Below are 21,144 nucleotides of genomic sequence, written 5' to 3'. Positions count from 1 at the left end.
AACCAATAGTGTTCCACACAGATCTGTTCTAGCACCTCTGCTCTTTGTGATTTTTATAAATGACTTGGATGAGGAAGTCAAAGGGTGTGTTTGTAAGTTTGCAGATGACACAAAGGCTGCGGATAGCGTAGAAGACTGTAGTTTAACAATGAGGCATTGATAGGATGCAGAGCTGGACTGATTTCAATTCAGAAAAATGTGATGTACCTTTGGGAAGTCAAACTTGAACACAGAGTACAGGGTTAATGGCAGGATTTTTAACATTGTGGAGTTAAAAAGAAAGGGATCTTAGGGTCTAAGTCCACAGACATCTCAAATTTGCCACACAATTTGACAGGTGGTTACAAAGGCTAATGGTGTGTTGACCTTCATTTGTCAGAGGATTTAGTTTAGAAGCTGCAAAGTGAAGTTGCAACTCTATAAATCTCTGGTTAGTCAACACTTAAGACTTACCACCTTGTGGTTCTTCCTCCCCTCCTCCCACTTTCTTACTCTCATTCCTCATCTTTTGCCCCAGTCCTGATGAAGGGTCTCAGCCCGAAACATTAACTATACTACTCTTTTCCATAGATGCTGCCTGACCTGCTGAGTTCCCCCAGCATTTTGAGTGTGTTGCTTGATCTGCAGATTTTCTCATTTGTGACTTGGAGTATTGCGTTCAGTTCTGGTTGCCTCATTATAGGAAGGATGTGGAAGTTTAGAGAAGGTGAAGAGCAGATTTACCAGGATGCTGATTGGATTAGAGAGCATGTTTTATGAGGATAAGTTAAGGAAGCTAAGGCTTTTCTCTTTGGAGTGAAGGTGGATGAGAGAGTGGTATTGATAGAGTGGACAGCTATATAAGACCTTGGTCAGACCCCACTTGGAGTACTGTGTTCAGTTCTGGTTACCTCACTACAGGAAGGATGTGGATGCTATAGAGAGAGTGCAGAGGAGATTTACAAGGATGTTGCCTGGATTGGAGAGAATAGGTTGAGAGAACTTGGCCTTTTCTCTTTGGAGCAACTAAGATGAGAGGTGACCTGATAGAGGTGTATAAGATGATGAGGGCATTGATCGTCTGGTTAGCCAGAGGCTTTTTCCCAGGACTGAAATGGCTAACACGAGGAGGCATAGTTTTAAGGTGCTTGGAAATAGGTACTGAGGGGATGTCAGGGGTAAGTTTTTCACATAGAGTAGTGGGGTGCATGGAATGCACTGCCGATGGCGTTGGTGGAAGCAGATACAATAGGGTCTCTTAGGTAGGTATATGGAGCTTAGAAAAATAGAGGGCTATGTGCTAGGGAAATTCTAGGCAGTCTCTAAAATAGGTTACATGGTCAGTACAACATTATGGGCTGAAGGGCCTGTAATGTGCTGTAGATTTCTATGTTCTACGTCTATGACAGCCAGTACCATTTTTCCCAAGGCAGAAATAGCTAATATGAGAGGGCCTAATTTTAAAACGATTGGAGGGAAGTACAGGGGTGATGTGAGAGGTAGTGTTTTTATTACACAGAGATTAGTGGGCCTGTGGAATGTGCTGCCAGAGGTGGTGGTAGAGGCAGATACATTAGGGACATTTAACAAACTCTTAGATAGCCACATGGATGATATGTGGTGGGCTATGTAAGAGGGAAGTGTTAGATTTACCTTGAAGTAGGTTAAAAGGTTGGCACAACATCATGGGCTGAATGATCTGCACTGTACCGTTCTATGTTCTATAAGGTCTACTCCTGCTTCTACTCTACCATTCCTTTTCAGCAGAGAGAATCACTGGGCTGGCATTGTTTGTCAGTTGCTTTTTCAGTATTTGTGGGCAGACCAAGTTTTGGCTCAACCCACATGGAGTTAACATGGAGGATTTCACTGCTGGGCCCTATACTGCTGACTTTGGGGTAGAACAACTATATAGGGTAAATGTGAACTTCCTCTTGATGTCTGCAGAGAACATTGCCAATTCACTGACTACAAGCTGTGGGCCAAACTGCCCCGTGGAACCAGGGTTGGACATTTGTGAAATGGCTGGTCACCCTACCTGTCAGGTTCTAAAAATAATACACAATTACAATTGGCAGTAACTATAAAGGCAACAGCTATCATGAATTTTGAGAAGTATCTACTTCAGAACAAACAGCCCAAGGAGGAAATGTCCCCTTTTCACTCACCCCCTCAACACACACATCACTTCTGACCAACTTAATAAAACAGACTGAACCAACGGAGCTCAAAAATTCCAGGTTCTTCAAAGTTTTAACTGGTAGAATTACACATACATGCTGGAGGAACTCAGCAGGTCAGGCAGCGTCTATGGAAATGAATAAGCAGTCGACGTTTCGGCTGAGACCTTTCTTCAGGACAGGAAAGGAAGGGGGAAGAATGAAGCAGAAAACGGTGGGGGGAGGGGAAGGAGGCTAGCTAGAAGGTGATAGGGGAAACCAGGTGGGTTGGAAAGGTCAAGGGCTGGAGAAGAAAGAATCTGATAGGATAGGACACTGGACCACAGAAGAAAGGGAAGGAGAAGAGGACCTGGAGGAGATGAGAAGAGGTAAGAGGCCATAAAGGGGAATAGAAGAGGAGAAATTGATATTCATGCCATCAGGTTACAGGCTACTCAGACAGAATATAGTGTTGCTCCTCCACCCTGAGGGTGGCCTCATCTTGGCACACATTGGGACAGGAATGGGAATGAGAATTAAGATGTTTGGCCACCAGGAAGTTCTGCTTTTGTCGGATGGAGCGAAGGTGCTGCTACATGAAAAACAAAGATATTTCACTTCTGCTTTACAGCCAGAGTGTGATGCTTTTGCAGAAACCACTGACAAACTATCAACATTAATGAAAAAAAAACCAAGAAAGGTTGATTTGACCAAAATAGTTAAAATGCTTAAAAGGAATTTTCACTTTGTGAGTGATGAGAAAAGAGCAGGGAACAGTTAAGATGAAGAACCCCATTTCCTCACAATCCCTTGTTAAATGCCAATATTACTGATGAGACTAAAGTGAGTAACCAATTAATAAATACCTTGCTTAATGGTATTGGTCCATAGCATAAAAAAAGTTGGGAACCCCTGTGCTAGATCATCTCACCTTCTGCATTCCGATTGGTATGCCAGCCATTTTATGTTTTCCCAAGTTGCTAACTTCAGAACTGACACCATTATCAGTGCCTGTGTCCTGGCTATATAATTGGCCATAAGTTGGGTAGAAGCTAGGAGAACTGACACACAAGTTACCCATTTGCAGAGTAAGGAATAAAATCACCATATCTTCATCAACTGTTTCATGAAGGTCAGAAATGCTAATGCATCAAACAGGTGTGCTACATGGTTACAGAAGAGCTGTTCCCAGAACTGGAGGTTATGATCTGGGTCTACTGTAGGGTATGGTAAGAGGCTTCACTATTCAGGGATCTGGTGTGGTGAGGGGGCATTGCTGAATGATTAAGTAGCACTGGGTTTACCTCAGTGGGGTTCCATTCCATTGCTACTATGTAAAAAAAAAATCAAATTTCCCATATTTCTCCCAGTGCATCTAAACCTCACGAGATTACAGGAGGCAAGCAAGCCATATGTCTTCCTTATCACTGTGTTCCAATTTTCAGAGAACTACATACTTGTAGCCTAAGGTCTCTCTATTCAACACCATTCACTGTACGTGTCCTGCCCTGGTTCAACTTCCCAAAAGGTGTGACTTTTTATTTGCCAGAGTTAGATTCCATCTCCAACTCCCTTGCCCACTTTCCCAGTTGATTTACATCTTGCTATAACATTGGACAACTTTCTTCACTGTCCACTATACCAACAATTTTGGTGTCACTTGCAAGCTTATCCAAAAGGTCTACATTCTCATATATTTAATTTCTCATATTTTATTTAGCCAGAGGGTAGTGAATCTGTGAAATTCATTACCACAGACAGCTGTAGAGGCTGTCATTGGGCTTATTTAAGATGGAGGCTGATAGAATCTTGATTAGTAAGGGCCTTACAGAGAGACGGCAGGAGAATGGGGCTGAGAGAGATAATAAATCAGCCACAATGGAATAGCAGAGCAGACTTGATGAGCCAAGTGGCCTAATTCTGCTCCTATGTCTTATGGTTTTAATAATATTCTTAGAAAGTTGCTTTTGTCAGCAAAACCAGCCACTGTTGCCCAAAAGATGAATTTGAAAAAAGCTTTCTTTTTGAACTGTTGCAGTTCATTCAATGGAGGCATCTTTAGTAGGAGTTCTAGGAAAGATTCCTTCAGATTCTAGTTCTTCATCAGAAGTTTTGGTAGACAGTTAACCTTTACATTCACAAAATATGGTGGAAATTGGAGTTGCATGTTATCTCTTCTCAAAGCTTCTAGCTCAATCTTTCCAATTAGTATTTCAATGAACCTTTCCAAGGAGACGTGACTCTTTGAGCCTGTTGTACTATACAGCAAAATTACTTGATTTTTGCTCTTTGCTTTCATGTTTGATTGTCATGGGTCACATGGGCTTCAACAATCTATTGATCTTAATCTTGAATATCTCAATGACTAAGCCTACGCACAGAATCCCAACGGTTCATAGCCTTTGAATGGAGAATATTGCTGGCAACTTGTACCATTGTTACATCCTTTGATTCCAGACTCTTCTACCAAAGAAACACCAAATAAACACTATCATGTCTTCTACAGATAATTAATTTTATTAAGGTAATTCCTCTAAACTCCAAAGATTAAAGATTACCTTTATTTGTCACATTGTCACATGTACATTGAAATATACTGTGAAATGCATTACCATCAACAACCAACAGAGTCTGAGGATTGTTGGGGGGGGGGGCGGCAGCCCACAAGTGTTGCCAAGTTTCTGGCACCACCAAAGCATGACCACAACTCCTGTAAAAATGCTGTTCCCTTTTCTCAGTTCCTTCGCCTCTGCTGCATCTGTTCCCAAAGGCGTGGTTTTCCTTTCCAAGACATCAGAGATGAGTTCCTTCTTCAAAGAACGGGGTTTTCCTTTCTCCACTGCTGATGCTGCCCTCATCCACATCTCCTCCATTTCATGAACATCCGTGCTCACCCCATCTTCCCACCGCCTTAACAATGATAGAGTTCCTCTTGTCCTTACCTATTAACCCATCATCCTCCGCATCCAACACATCATCCTCCACAACTTCTGACATCTCCAAAGGGTTCTTACAACATCTTTAACTTCCACAACCTCCCACCCCACATTCTGCTCCCTCCGTGATTCACTTGTCCACCCGTCCCTCCAGGCACTTATCCCTGCAGGCAGCCTCAGTGCTACACCTGCCCATTCACCTCCTCCCTCACCTCCACTGAGGACCCCAAAGAGTCCTTTCAGGTGAGGTAACACTTCACCTGCAAATCTGCTGGGGTCATCTATTGTGTCTGGTACTCTCGATGCAGGTAAGGCATGTTGCAAATTGGGGGACGGCTTTGTCGAGCACCTCTGTTCCATCTGCAAAAAGGGAACTCCCCAGTGAACAAACATTAGAATTCCAAATCCCATTCCTGTACCGACATGTCGGTCCATGGCCTCCTCTTGGGCCAAGACGAGGCCACCCTCAGGGTGGAGAAGCAAAGTCTGATATTCATCTGGGTAGCCTCAAACCTGATGGCATGAATATCGATTTCTCCTTCTGGTAAAACAAATTCCCTCCCTTCCCCTCTTCTTTTATTCCCCACTCTGCCCTTTTACTTCTTCTCACCTGCCTATTACTTTCCCCTTGCTCCCCTCCTCCTTTCCTTTCTCCTCTGGCCCACTCTCCTATCAGATTCCTTCCACTCCAGCTCTTAACCTTTCCCACCCACCTAGCTTCACCTATCACCTTCCAACTCTCCTACTTCCCCTCCCACCTTTTTATTCTGGTGTTTTCCCATTCCTTTCCAGTCCTCCAGTCTCAGCCCAAAATGGCAACTGTTTTGTTTTCATTTTCATAGATGCTGCGTTACCTGCTGAGTCCCTCCAGCATTTTGTGTGCGTTAACTTACTAACCCTAATGGTTTTGAAACGGGGGAGAAACCGGAGCACCAGGAGGAGGCCCACATGGTCACCAGGGAAACGTACAAACTGCTTACAGACAGTGGCAGGAATCGAACTCTGATAGTTGATTGCTAGCACCGTAAAGCGATTGCGGTAACCACTATACCACTGTGCCACCCATTATTCAAATAACTTGGTCCCATTATACTCAATCTTCCAATCAGAGGCCATCCCAGCAATCACCCTCTTCAGCTTTTGTCACAATGCCTCAAATTTCTTCTTCTAAAAACAAAAACAGTGCCCAGCACCCAGTGCTGCGGGTGTGGCCTCAGCCAATACCTACAACTGTGGTAAGGTTTCCCATTCTGGTACTTTAGTCTGAAATCTGTAGCAAACTCTTTAAGAATTAGTGGATAAAGCAGAACGTAGCAAGAAACCCTGGCCCTTCCTGCTGATCCATGTCTAAAATTAGGAATGCTAACTAGTCACATTTGAAGATGCAAAAGGCTTCTCATACGTTAAACCATGGCTCAGCTGTCTTCTTTGCATCAAATTACAACCCTAGGGTATTGCATTTCTTTGCTCAAGGTCAAATAAATTCAATATTTTCTTTCAATATAAATGAACTCTAATCTCAAACAGCTTTTAAATAAAAACATAGTTCTCCAGTCTCTCAGGAAACAACCACAGCATCTACTTTATGCATGTTATGAATCTTTCTCGAACAAGTTCCAGGATAATTCCAGCACCCAAGACAGCAACCATTAACAGCCTCTGCGTTAACTAAATACATATATGCACATCCTCCACTGTGCTTCTGCGTCGCCAAATAAATAACTGTACAAATAATTTCATATTTATTTTTTTTTCTCTAAATAATAAGTGAATCAAGCATATACAAACCAAACGTAGCCATTGTGAATTCATTCAGCTGAATAGAATTCTAAACAAAGAGTCAGACTTTCTACTTCCTGCTGGGATGTGGAACGATGTAAACAGCCTTTGCCTGCTTAATGAGAGGAGCCAGCTCCTGTCGAATTACATCTACTGCCTTATTACCATAATACCCTCAAAGCACTCCTCTTGCTTCAGATTCCTGTGTATTTCCATGCACTCAAAATATTGAATATTATTTTCCACTTCCTTTATAATGTCACTTTCACATGTAAGGAATATGAAAGTATTCTTTCGTATTCTTTATATGAAAAAGAATAAAAGAGTCGTTGCAAAGAACTCCAAGATATTATACATCGAAATAAAAACCTCAAATTTTAAGCCCTTTCTCAAATGAAGCAAGTATAGCATCCACTCTCAAGAATGACATCAAGATCCCAGTGATTTGTGGGAATGGCTTATCTTTTTTATATATTAAAGTTTGTGACGTCATCATTCTGTTAAGCACTGCACCCTCTTTCAAGAAAGATTCTTTCCACAGTACACCCGACAATGCAGATTGTCTGCAGAATAAGTATCTTATTTGCTAAACTTATGACTTGACAAATTTTCTCATTGAATCTGCAAACCTATTCAAACAAGTAGGAAAACCTGTGTTTACAATTTAGGATTTATTCATATTTTGAAATTTTGACTTTTACAAACAAAATCTATGCTTCCAGCTTTGCTCAAAATTAATACTTTACTGAGAGAGAAGACAGCTTGTACCATATAAAGAAACATCAACATTTAAAAGAAAAACTACTGTTCCATGCATATATAATAGTATTCATAATTAAGTGGCAACGGTTTTTATACATTGACAAAAGGAGGGCACAGTCATTTTATGAATGTGTTTTTTGAAACACTGTTCTGAAACACAATGATTCATGTAAATATACTAGGATGCTGCAACACTTAACAAACAGCATATTAATCCTCAAAGGATTTTAACTATATTTTGAACTCCTGGACAGTTGCAAGATGGGAGGGGTATTTTGCAGACTTATCCTGTTTTGAAAAATGTGACAAGTAAGGTGGTTAAGCATGGAAAATGCTCGAAGGCTTCGGATCATAAAAAGCAATTCGTTAGTGAAATTTCCTGAACAGCACTGTGACACTTACACCAAAAATACAAAGAAATCCCTTTCTGGAGGATAATCAGCCATCTTCATTATCCTTCACCTCAGCTGCAAAAATGTCTAGACAGAATTCAGAGTGATGCTGAGAAAAAAAATGGCTGAAAGGCCCTCTCCTCTGTGCACTGTATTGGAGGCAGGCAGCCACACCCAATGCTGATTCTAGATTCTTTAGAAACAGATAATCAAATGAATGCTTCCACTTGTCTCTGCATAAATTATTTTACTAGGTCATACGACAGTATATTTCATAACTAGAATATGTTCAATTTTACTTTGTTTCAGGCAGAATCTTCACCGCATGTCTTTTAGGTGTTTTGCATGAGGCAACATGAACAGTATATATGAAATAATTAATTTTGTACAGCAGGTCTGAATGTGAAACGGAATCTTTTTCCTACATAACAGATAATCAGCTTTGAGAAAAAAACATTGCTTTCACTATGGGTGTGTCCCTTTGAAAAATGATGCTGTACAGCTCTACTGTTAAATGCTGCTCAGAAAGAGAATGACAATTAAACAGGTTCATTCATTCCAATATTATCTTATTACTTATTTAGCTGGAATATCAATACACAATTAATAAACACAGATGATCAAATAGCATTCACTCTAGAAAGGTTATGCAGCCATACACACAAAGCAATGAAAAATGTAGCTTGTGCTTTCCTCAAGCAATTTTAATCTGCACCATACCTAACCACAGCACAATACGGCACAACAAATTACTTCGCTGCTGCAATAAAAACACAAGTGAAAGGGCCACAGGTGAACAAAGCACATTTTAGTACAGTCACAACTGCTCCTGATTCAGTGTTTTCAAAACAAGCAAACAAATTGAGTACCCTGGTTCTTCCAGCAACTCCACAAGCATTCCATCTTCGCCGAATCCACACTGGTCTGCATCTTGGGACATCAAAAATCTCACTGATATTTCGGCCACCAGACAATTCAGTTAGGCATTCCAATGCATTTATGGGGTGCAGTACGTACTGCCAGGAGACTGGAGTGGTAAGCAGAGCAGGGGAAAGGGGAGGGCAATATGTAAACGCTGCAGTCTCCACTGCAGCAAATCAGCACTGCCATGTAATTGCCCTGGGGATTGCTCTTCCTCTGAAACAGAATGCAAATCTCTCTTCAAATTAAAAGCAGCTCACTCCTGTTCAACAAGACTCAGGTACTCAGCTACTTAAGTAATCAACCTAATGGTACAGGAACATGAGTAATTAAACATAACATAGATCTGATGCATCTATTTTTAGGAGTTTTGATTTCTGGCTTCCACATAAAAAGCACATGAAAGACCATCAGTAGGTAATTAGATTAACAGCCCAATTTTCCAAATAATTATCTTTATTTTGCTATCAACCACCTGTACCATACAGATTACATCATAAAATCTGGCTTTTATCATGAAATCAACTCTGTACATCAGCTGTCCAAGCAAAAACAGCAAGACAGGATTCATGAATCACAATAGCCTTCTAGCGTTCCTGTAAACAATATAATCACTGATCTATTTAATCTAAATTCTTCATTCGGCAATGTAGCATACCTACTCTTTATATTAATTGATACTTTGAACAACAATTACTTTGGAAATAAAACTTCCATTACTACTTTGTTGCTATTAGCTAGAAAAATCACAAAGTATTAAATTCAAACAGATGTAGAGATGCCATTTTTATGAAAGTGTGTTGTAACAGACATACCCTGTGAAAGCTATTATAATTCTATACACACACTGTCCAGAGATAGAGCTCCATTCCATGTAGCTTAAAAATAGCCAGAATTCATTTTAGAGACACAGGAAAGACCACAGATGCTGGCATGGAGCAACATACAAAAAGAAATGCTGGAGGAACTTTGCAGGTCAGGTAGATCTAGGTAGGACTTGAACAGTCGACATTTCAAGTCAAGACCCTTCATCAAACCCGGTGTTTTTTCGAGGTAGAAACAGGCAAAATAAGGATAGACAAATTGCAAGTGCAGATAGACATGGAAGGCAATGCAGTTAGGGAAGAAAAGTCAGGGATGGGGATACAGACAGAATGAAAAAGCAGCAAATGATTTGGTCATGCCTTGGGCTTCAAATATGCAATTTCTTCATTTTAAAGCTCATCGAATCATTAGATTCTTATGGCACAGGATGAGGTCATTCTCTCTCCAAGTGCTTACCCACTTTTTTTAAGTACTGACTGATACCATGAATTTCAAATTACAACCCTAAGTAAAAATGTTGTTCCTCAAACCTCCTTGTATCTTTTGCTTAAAATTTGTGGCTGTAAGTCAAAGGTCAGAGGGGAAAGATTTAAAAGGGATCTGAGGGGCATTTTTTTCCCCACACACTGGTAGGTAATGGAATGAAGTGCCAGAGGAAGTGGTAGAGGCAGATAATAATTACAATATTTAAAAGACATTTGGACAGGTTCATTGATAGGAAAAGTAAAAAACAATATTGGTAATAAAACAATATCAGTCAGGCAAATGGGACTAATTCAAGATATCATCTTGGTTGGCATGGGTGAGTTGGGCTGAATGGCTTATTCTGATCTCCTGGCCTTTGGATTATCTGCTAATGGAAACAGATTTTTCCACCTGAACTGCATACAATCTTGCACATTTTTAAGCAATCCTCTCAAACTTCTTTACTTCAAAGAACATAACCATACCTCCTCCAGCCTAACATCACAGCATCATAATCTCAGAATAGAAACCATCTAGGTTAATATTAAGCGAGAACTGCATATAAATTGGCCTTTTCTGCTCTTTCTGGCCCTCATATAGAGAACATATATACAGAAGTCATAGTGTTATTCCGTATAGAAACAGGCCTTTTGGTCCAACTCAAGCAGTCCAACTAAGGTACTTTTTAGAACTAGTCCCATCTGCCTAGACTTGGACTATATCCTTTTTAATTTTTCCTATTGATGAACCCATCCAAATGTCTTTTAAATACTGTCATTATACTGTTCTTTAGAACTTCCTTTGGTACTTCATTCCATACACCTACCACCCTGTATGTGGAAAAACTTACTTCTCACATCCTCTTTAAATCTTCCCTCTCCTACCTTTGACATGCCCACAAGTTTAAGATTCCCTTACTCTGAGAAAAAGACCATGGCTATCCACCTCATCTTTGTCCCTGAAGATTTTACTTATCGAGAAACAACACAGAATAGGCCGTTCCGGCTCTTCAAGTCACGCCGCCCAGCAACCCCCAATTTAATCCTAGTCTAATCATGGGGCAATTTACAAAGGCCATTTAACCTATCAACTGGTGCATCTTTGGCCTGTGGGAGGAAACCGGGTCACCCAGAGGAAACCCATGTGGGCACTTGGAGAACGTACAAAATCCTACAGTCAGTGGCGGGAATTGAATCTGGGTCGCTGGTACTGTAAAGTGTTGTGCTAACCACTACATTACTGTGCCACCCATTGTATACAAAATAAAGTCACCTTCAGTCTTCCTTGCTCTAGGTAAAGCAATCCCAGCTTATCCAGTTTTTCCTTTTAACTCAAGCCTTCCAGTCCCAGCAATGGCCTTGTGAATCTTTGCTGCACTTTCTTACCAGAACTGTGTATAACATCCCAGATGTGGTCATTTGGCCCAGTCCTTCCAAACCTTTCGTATCGATGAACCTGTCAAAATGGGTCATATTTGAATTGGCATCAATAACTACTGGGGTGCCATGGGGATCAGTGCTCAGGTATTTACAATCTTTACTATGAGTGAAAGGCCCAGGTTTATTATAACCAGAGACAAGAAAACCTGCAGTTGATGGAAATCCAATCAACACACACAAAATGTTGGAGGAATTCAGCAGGCGAGACAGCATCTATAGAAAAGAGTAAACAGTCAATGTTTTGGCCAGAGACCCTTCATCAGGACTAATCTCAGCCCAAAACGTCGACTCTTTACTCTTTTCCACAGATGCTGCCTGACCTGCTGAGTTCCTCCATCATTTTGTGTGCGTTGCTTTATCATAACCAGATTTGCTGACAGTAACGTGATAGACAGATATCTGGTGGAATACAGAATGCAAAGCATCTACATTGGGATAGATACAGGTTAACTGAGGGGGCAAGTTGGCAGATAGTGCAATATTGAGAAAAAATATGATACTTAGAAAGAACTTCCACTTATCCATGACATCAAGACGTCATAAAGTGCCTGTCTAATGAAGTACTCCTGAACTACTATGGGTTATTACATTTGATCATTTTTGATGATTCTCAACAAATTATTAAATGAAGAAAGTTTGCCGGAATATTGCTTTGATTTAAATTTCAATTTGTGTGTATGTATATTCGCACTTGTCAGCTGGCTTTGGTCTGTTGATATTAGACAAACCTAGACAGCGTCAAGCAGTGATAGAGTCATACATGCAGAAATGAGCTCTACAGTGCACCACGAACATGCCAACCTCCTTGCTAATCCTAAAATGCTTGCCTGCAATGGTTTCTGTATCCTTCCAGGATACCTGTTTGCCTAAATGCCTTTTGAATGCAATAACTGCATCTGATTCCATCATTTGCACTGGTGGCACATTTTGGAAATCAACCACTCGCTGTGTAAAAAATAATTACCTCTCAACTCCTCTTTAAAACACCTTCCACTCACCTTTAACCTATGAATGCTTGTTTTTGATACATCTACTACGAAGAAAATACTTTAACTAGCTACGCCACCTATGTGTCTTATAACTTTATATACCTCTATCAGGTTACTTCTCAGCCTCATTCACTCCAGGTAAAGCAAACCTAGCTTATTAAATCGCACCCCATAACCAATCCAGGCAAGATTCCATCGAGTCTCCTCGGCATTCTCTCCAGCAGAACATCCTTCCTTTGAGGTGGTGACCAGAGCTGCACATGATACTTCAAATGTGGTCTAACAGTTTTGGAAAGTAGCAACATAAAGTCCAAACTTTTATATTCTATGCCTAACCTATACAGACCAGTATACCATACATCTTCATGGCCACTTTATAAACCCATGCTGCTACTTTCGGGGGACTATGACATTCCGTGGTGCCCTACAATTTATGTTCCACCCCTATATGACTTACCAAATGGCATCTCATAAAAACATAGAAACCTACAGCACAATACAGGCCCTTCGGCCCACAAAGCTCTGCCAAACATGTCCTTAACCTAGAAACTACCTAGGGTTACCACAGCCCTCTATTTTTCTAAGCTCCATGTACCCATCCAGGAGTCTCTTAAAAGACCCTATCATATCAGCCTCCACCACTGTCGCCAGTAGCTCATTCCATGCACTCACCACTCTCTGCGTAAAAAACTTACCCCTGACATCTCCTCTATACCTACTTCCAAGCACATTAAAACTGTGCCCTCTCATGCTAGCCATTTCAGCCCTGGGAAAAAGCCTCTGACTATCCACACGATCAATGCCTCTCATCATCTTCTACACCTCTATCTGGTTATCTCTCATCCTCCATCGCTCCAAGGAGAAACGGCCGAGTTCACTCAACCTGGTCTCATAAGAAATGCTCCGCAATCCAGGCAACGTCCTTGTAAATCTCCTCTGCACCCTTTCTATGGTTTCCACGTACCTCCTGTAGTGAGGCGACCAGAACTGAGCACAATACTCCAAGTGGAGTCTGACCATCGTCCTATATAGATGCAACATTACCTCTCGGTTCCTAAATTCAATTCCATGATTAATGAAGGCCAATACACCGTATGCCTTCTTAACCACAGAGTCAATCTGCGCAGCAGCTTTGAGTGTCCTATGGATTTGGACCCTAAGATCCCTCTGATCCTCCACACTGCCAAGAGTCTCACCATTAATACTATATTCTGTCATCATACTTGACTTACCAAAATGAACCACCTCACACTTATCTGGGTTGAACTCCATCTACCACTTCTCAGCCCAGTTGCGCATCCTATCAACGTCTCACTGTAACCTCTGACAGCCCTCCACACTATCCACGACACCCCCAAAATTTGTGTCTTCAGCAATTTACTAACCCATCCCTCCAGATGGAAGGTGATTGAGAGGGGATCTGATTGCAACATATAAGATTATTAAGGGATTGGACAAAATAGAGGCAGGAAATATGTTCCAGATGCTGGGAGAGTCCAGTACCAGAGGGCATGGTTTGAAAATAAGGGGTAGGTCATTTAGGACAGAGTTAAGGAAAAACTTCTTCTCCCAGAGAGTTGTGGGGGTCTGGAATGCACTGCCTCGGAAGGCAGTGGAGGCCAATTCTCTGGATGCTTTCAAGAAGGAGCTAGATAGGTATCGTATGGATAGGGGAATCAAGGGATATGGGGACAAGGCAGGAACCGGGTATTGATAGTAGATGATCAGCCATGATCTCAGAATGGCGGTGCAGGCTCGAAGGGCCGAATGGTCTACTTCTGCACCTATTGTCTATTGTTCACTTCCTCATCCAGGTCATTTATAAAAATCATGAAGAGAAGGGGTCCCAGAACTGATCCCTGAGGCACACCACTGGTGACTGACCTCCATGCAAAATATGACCCATCTACAGCCAACCTTTGCCTTCTGTAGGCAAGCCCATTCTGGATCCACAAAGCAATGTCCCCTTGGATCCCATGCCTTCTTACTTTCTCAATAAGCCCTGCATGAGGTACCTTATCAAATGCCTTGCTGAAATCCATATACACTACATCTACTGCTCTATCTTCATCAATGTATTTAGTCACATCCTCAAAAAATTCAATCAGGCTCGTAAGGCATGACCTGCCTTTGACAAAGCCATACTGACTATTCCTAATCATATTATGCCTTTTCAAATGTTCATAAATCCTGCCTCTCAAGATCTTCTCCATCAACTTACCAACCACTGAAGAAAGAATTGAGGTACCTCCTTTCACTTGTCAGGATTACATTCCATCAGCCCGTTCTCTCCCCAACGTTCCATCTGATCTACATTCTGCTGTAGATTTAAGACAACTTATTTGCTATTCACAATGCTTTCAACTTCCGCAACATCTGCAAACGTACTAATCACACTCCCCACACTCTCATCCAAGTCATTAATGCGCTTCACAATCAACAAGGAAACTAGCACCAATCTCAATTACTGAATAAAGACTCCCACTCAAATAGAATCCTACCATCAGTACCCTCTGCCTCCTAGCACCATGCCAATTTTAGATCCAGTTTAGCCAGCTCACTTTGGATCTAATGTGCCTTAACTTTTGGGACCAGCCTACGCTGTAGGACCTTGTTGCATGACCTATGGATGTCTATTTGGACCCAGGGCTCCCAGCCTGGGGCTCACAGACCCCTCAGTTAACAGTAGAGGTCCATGGCATAAAAAAGGTTGGGAAACCCTGCTGGACTCAATATCTACTGCCTTGCCTTCATCATTCTTCATTATATCCTCAAAAACTCAATCAAGTTAATAAGGTGGGATTACTCCTCCTGACCATCTCTGGTCAGAATTGAATCTGATTTATTAACACCGTATGTCATGAAATTTGTTGTTTTGTGGTAGCAGTACAGTGCAATACATTAAAAAATTACCATAAGGTACAAAAAAAGAGGTAAGATTAATAAATAGTGCAAAAGAGGATTAGTGAGCTGGAACTCATTGACTGTTCAGAAGTCTGACAGCGGAGGGGAAGAAGCTAACCCTAAAATGTTAAGTATGCATCTTCAGGCTCCTGCGCCTTCTCCCTAATGGTATAATGACATAATGAAACATACGTCTTAAATTCTCTCCAATAATTTTCCTACCAGCAGATAAAATTCACCCCTAGTTACCTGGCTTATCTCTGCTGTCCTTCTTAAATAAATATTGGCTCTCTCCAGTCTTCGGCTCCCAGCTTTTTCTAACAATGATAAAAACATTTCAGTCAGGGGCTCAGGTAGCTTCTCTCTTCCTGGGATTGGACTCACCCAACCCTGGATACTAATGAACTCTTACTGTACAATGACATTTAGACCTACTCCAGTTAATCCACATACCCTTCCCTGAGTTCACTATCTTCTGTGCTCTTCTCCTTACTGAATACAAATGAGAAGTATTTATTTAATGTTTGGCTTCACACAGAGATGATCCTTTTGGCCCCTTAGTGGTCCTGCTCTTTCCCTGGCTGTAATATTGTTCCTGTTTTGAGCCTGAATACCCTCATTCGGAGAATGTAAGTCCTTTGTTCAGTGGCATCAGAGACACATGAAACATAAGAAGTTAAGAAACCAAGCCCATTTGACTTGACTCTCCCATTTAATTAATGAGTATATGCCTCCATTCATAAATATCAAAATATTCTTGCCTGATGTAAATATGTCAGCTGTCCAATGCAAGATGAGATAAACATTAAAGGCTCATGACTCTGCCAGACAATACTCAAATGTGCCTGGAGCTTTTCCTACAAACAAATACTGCCCACTGGCACTCTTAAAGCAGGGGATCATCCCGAAAGAGGCTTTATTACCAGTCTGGCTAGTACAAAAGCAAGATAGCAGTTTACATTTCATGACCACCTTTCACAAACTTTTACTGCTCTTTCCCTTCCCTATGCTTCTATGGTTCAGAAATTTTCCTTTCACAAATTCTCTCAAATATTTTAATCCAAGATATTGCCAATGGTTTTGATGCATTCTTACCTGCCAGGAAAAGTAATAACTTGTTTTGTTTTCATTTGTGGTGATTAAAAGTAGAACATGGACAAGTTTGACATTATTTAAGGCTTCACAATGATCTTATAATCTTCTACTAGGTCACCAGTGAAGTAGAAGAGTACTTACCGGTACTTACTCTGGAGAAATTTTTTAGTCACCTTCATACTGCAGGCCTGAAAACTGATCCAAGGACATTAAACTAGCACAGGAATCCATGCTGAGATTGAACCAAGAAGTGTAAGTGTGATATCAACACACCACACAGAAATTAACTCTTCCCTATTCAAAGACTAGAATCCATTTTGAGCTTGACTGGCTATCAAGGAATATTTAACCACAATTTTCTTGAACCAGCAAAACTACTATATGAATTATTTAAGGTAGACGCAAATGAAGTGAGATAATCCTGTTCGATACACTGTACCAAGCAGCCCACCTGCCTTAAATAAATTGCTATTCAAACCATTTCATGTTACTGAATCCCAAAAGTGACTTTTATCTCAAAGTCAGTACAAATCAAGGTCTAACAGCTATTCTTGGTCGGCAAGTTAATCGGCTGATGTTGTTAATAACATCACCACCCATAATCCTAGGACTCCAAAATCTATTCATGACAAGCATTTACAACATAGAAAATAGAAATCTACAGCACATTACAGGACCTTCAGCCCACAATGTTGTGCCGACCATGTAAACTACTCTAGAAGCTGCCTAGAATTTCTCTACCACATGTCTTCTATCTTTTTAAGCTCCATATACCTAAGAGTCTCTTAAAAGATCCTATCATATCCGCCTCTATCACCTTCGCTGGCAGTGCGTTCCATGCACCCACCACTCTCTGTGTGAAAAACTTACCCCTGACATCCCCCTTGTACCTACTTCAAGCACCTTAAAATTATGCCCCCTTGTGTTTGCCATTTCAGCGCTGAGAAAAAGCCTCTGGTTATCCACACAATCAATGCCCCTCATCATCTTATACACCTCTATCAGGTCACCTGTCATCCTCCATTGCCCCAAGGAGAAAAGGCCAAGTTCACTCAATCTATTCTCAGAAGGCACGCTCCCCAATCCAGGCAACCTTCTTGTAAATCTCCTTTGCACTCTATAGCATCCACATCCCTCCTGTAGTGAAGTGACCAGAACTGAACACACTACTCCAAGTGGGGTGTAATTGTTGCTGGCTTTTTGAACGATTATCATTTCTTATATATTACAAACTTCAATAAATTAACTGTCAGTCAATCTAGAGGACATGCTCATCTCTTCAGTGTGACTCACCGTCTTCCCTAACATCAAGTGGATACAGCATCTTAATGAAAGAATTTACTCCCCATTCTCTTTTATGATGGTCAACCATAAGTGACCTCTGCTGACCACCATGTTTAGCAACATATTTGACTTCTGAAAATGTGTCTGTTGAGGGTTCATTAGAGTCAAAGAGCTATACAGCATGGAAAAGGCCTCATCCATGCCAACAAGTTGCCTCACAGAGCCAGTTCAACTTGCTTGCATTTCGCCCATTTCCATCTGAACTTTGCCTATCCATGTGCCTGGCTACATGTCTTTTAAATGTCATAATTGTACCACATCTACCTACTGGCAGACGTTCCACTACCAAGAGAGTTGAACCTCAACTGATTTTGACCCATTTGCCTCCAAATTGTCGTTTCAGTATGTGTGCTCCCACTTGCTCTTGTGACCTCCAGTAAATATCAGAAGGTGACTATTTGGACAAATTTTACTTCTGCTGTTAACACGCTGATGGTTTGCCAATGTACAATGGGAATGTCATCTGTACTGCAGATGAACAGCAGTTAAAGGTCCAGAAGCTGCTCTTTTTAAGCAAGTGGCCTCACATGCTGCAAGTAACCAATCATATTCTGGATAACGTCAATTGAGTGATACAACATCAAAGCAGGCAGTTTGGCTGATAGATAGATAGATACTTTATTCATCCCCATGGGGAAATTCAACTTTTTTTCCAAAGTCCCATACACTTGTTGTAGCAAAACTAATTACATACAATACTTAACTCAGTAAAAAAAATATGATATGCATCTAAATCACTATCTCAAAAAGCATTAATAATAGCTTTTAAAAAGTTCTTAAGTCCTGGCGGTAGAATTGTAAAGCCTAATGGCATTGGGGAGTATTGACCTCTTCATCCTGTCTGAGGAGCATTGTATCGATAGTAACCTGTCGCTGAAACTGCTTCTCTGTCTCTGGATGGTGCTATGTAGAGGATGTTCAGAGTTATCCATAATTGACCGTAGCCTACTCAGCGCCCTTCGCTCAGCTACCAATGTTAAACTCTCCAGTACTTTGCTGACTTTTAACCATGTATCTTCACCAACTGAATCCCATATTTTATTCTCTCCACTTTCTTTTAGCATTTCATTTGAAATAGGAAAATATATTTGTTTATAGTGGCTAAAGCTACTGCTATTTTGGGATCCTATAGGTATGACCAGTGTCAGAGTGAAAGAAATGCCTTGGTATTAGAAATTAAGAACACGAGTGGAATGGCCGCATAGCAGTTGGCATAATGCCATTAATGTGCAAGCAACCCAGGCTCAATTCCGCCATTGCCAGCAAGGCGTTTGTATGTTCTCCCCGTGAATGTGTGGGTTTCCTCCCACATTCCAAAGATGTACAGGTCAGTAGGTTAATTGGTCCCATAGTTGTAATTGGGCACCAGAAGGGCCTGTTACTGTGCTGTATATCTAAACAGAAACAAAAATAAGAGTGGATGAGCTATGTGCCACTATCCTCAGCATTATCATTTCAGAGGATCTGTCCTGGGCCAAGCACATAGGTGCCATTACAAAGAAGGCATGACAGCAGTTCTACTTTCTTAGAAGTTTGCGAAGATTCAGCATGTCACTTAAAACTTCTGACAAACTCTATAGATACATGGTGGAGAGTATATTGACTGCTTGCGTCACAGCCTGGTAAGGAAATACCAACATCCTTGAACATAAAAGCCTACAAAAAGAAGTGGATATGGTGCAGTCTACCACAGGTAAAGCCCTCCCTAGCCCTGAGCACATCTACAGGGTGTGCTGTCACAGGAAAGCAGCATCCATCATCAAGGCCGCCCACAATCTAGCCCATGCCTTCTTCCCATTGCTGTAATCAGGAAGGAGGTAAAGGAGCCTTGGGTCTCACACCACCAGGTTTCAGGAACAGTTATTATTAGCCTTCAAATTCCTGAATGAGTGTGGATAACTTCACTCACCCCAATGCTAAACTGACTCCATAACCCACGGACTCACTTTCAAGGACATTACAAACTCATGTTCTCAATACTTTTTACTTATTTATTTATAATTATTATTTTGCTTATTTTTCTTTTTCTATTTGCATAATTTGTCTTTTGGATATCAGTTGTTTGTCTTTGCTGTGTGCAGTTTTATGTTCATTTTATTTTGTTACTTTGTATTTAATATGAAAGCCCACAAAAAATAATCTCGGGGTTGTATATAGTGACATATACGTACTTCGGTAATAAATCTACTTTTAACTTTGGATTCAGGATCCCCATCACCCAGGTCATGCCTTGTTAACATCAGGGAGGAGGTACAGGAGCCTGAAGGCACACACTCAGTGATTCAGGGACAGTTTCTTCCCTCCTGCCATCCGATTCTGAATTTAAACTGAACCCATAAACACCACCTCACAACACACATGCACACACTCAGTGATTCAGGGACAGTTTCTTCCCTCCTGCCATCCGATTCTGAATTTAAACTGAACCCATAAACACCACCTCACAACACACACAAAATGCTGGAGGAACTCAGCAGGCTAGGTAGCATCTATGGAAAAGAGCACAGTCGACATTTTGGGCCAAGACCCTTTGGCAGGACTGCTGAAGGGTCTCAGCCTGAAACATTGACTGTACTTTTCTCCATAGATGCTGCCTGGCCTGCTGATTTCTTCTAGCATCTTGTGTGTTGCTTGCCTTGACAGCAACTGCAGATGTTCTCTTGTTTACGACTGAACATCACCTCACTATATTTTAAAATTTCTGTTTTTACATTACTTAATGAATTTATAAACTGTATATTTACTGTTTTTATTTTCTATTATTATGTTTTGCAATTTTCTGCTGTCTCAAAAGCAATAAAGTGCACGAAATATGCCAGTGATATTAAACCTGATTCTTGATGAGATTGGTACAGACAAGTGCAATTGTCTACACAGGAATGGTTGGCTGAAGATCTACTTCTGTGTTGTAAGAGGCTCTTTGATTCATAAAAACATACAGGTATCCTCTTTAGTCGTGATCAAACTATTCTCAGATGATTCATTGGTTGAGTGACATGGACAAAACAGTAAACATTTTCTTTTGATCAATCAATACATGAACACATCACATTTTACACCAGTTATTGTTTCAGAGCATTACTGATGCACATTCGCAAATCTAAACAAAAGGTGCCCAGATCTGTTTCTCTTGAAAATAAGTGTGAACAAAATGA

At 41.0% G+C, this 21,144-nt stretch overlaps 1 protein-coding gene across 7 annotated transcripts in view; it reads right to left on the bottom strand.

Moving 5' to 3' along the window:
• Window positions 1–21,144, bottom strand: part of rtn1a (reticulon 1a) — a 190,734-nt gene that overhangs the window by 51,152 nt on the left and 118,438 nt on the right. Inside the window, exon 1 of one of the 7 annotated variants that reach the window (XM_073039564.1) lies at window positions 8,877–9,100. The exons of 5 other annotated variants lie outside the window; for them this stretch is intronic. In XM_073039564.1, the coding sequence (XP_072895665.1) occupies window positions 8,877–8,937 (61 nt within the window). In that variant the 5' untranslated portion in view covers window positions 8,938–9,100. Of the gene's footprint in view, window positions 1–6,862; window positions 6,965–8,876; window positions 9,101–21,144 lie in introns of those variants that run through there. One more of the 7 variants, XM_073039565.1, reaches the window with a different exon arrangement.

Source organism: Hemitrygon akajei, chromosome 3, assembly GCF_048418815.1.
Source record: "Hemitrygon akajei chromosome 3, sHemAka1.3, whole genome shotgun sequence".
In the NCBI taxonomy this organism is placed as follows: domain Eukaryota; kingdom Metazoa; phylum Chordata; class Chondrichthyes; order Myliobatiformes; family Dasyatidae; genus Hemitrygon; species Hemitrygon akajei.
Note: the sequence above shows the minus strand (reverse complement) of the source record. Positions and strands in the feature narration are given on the sequence as shown.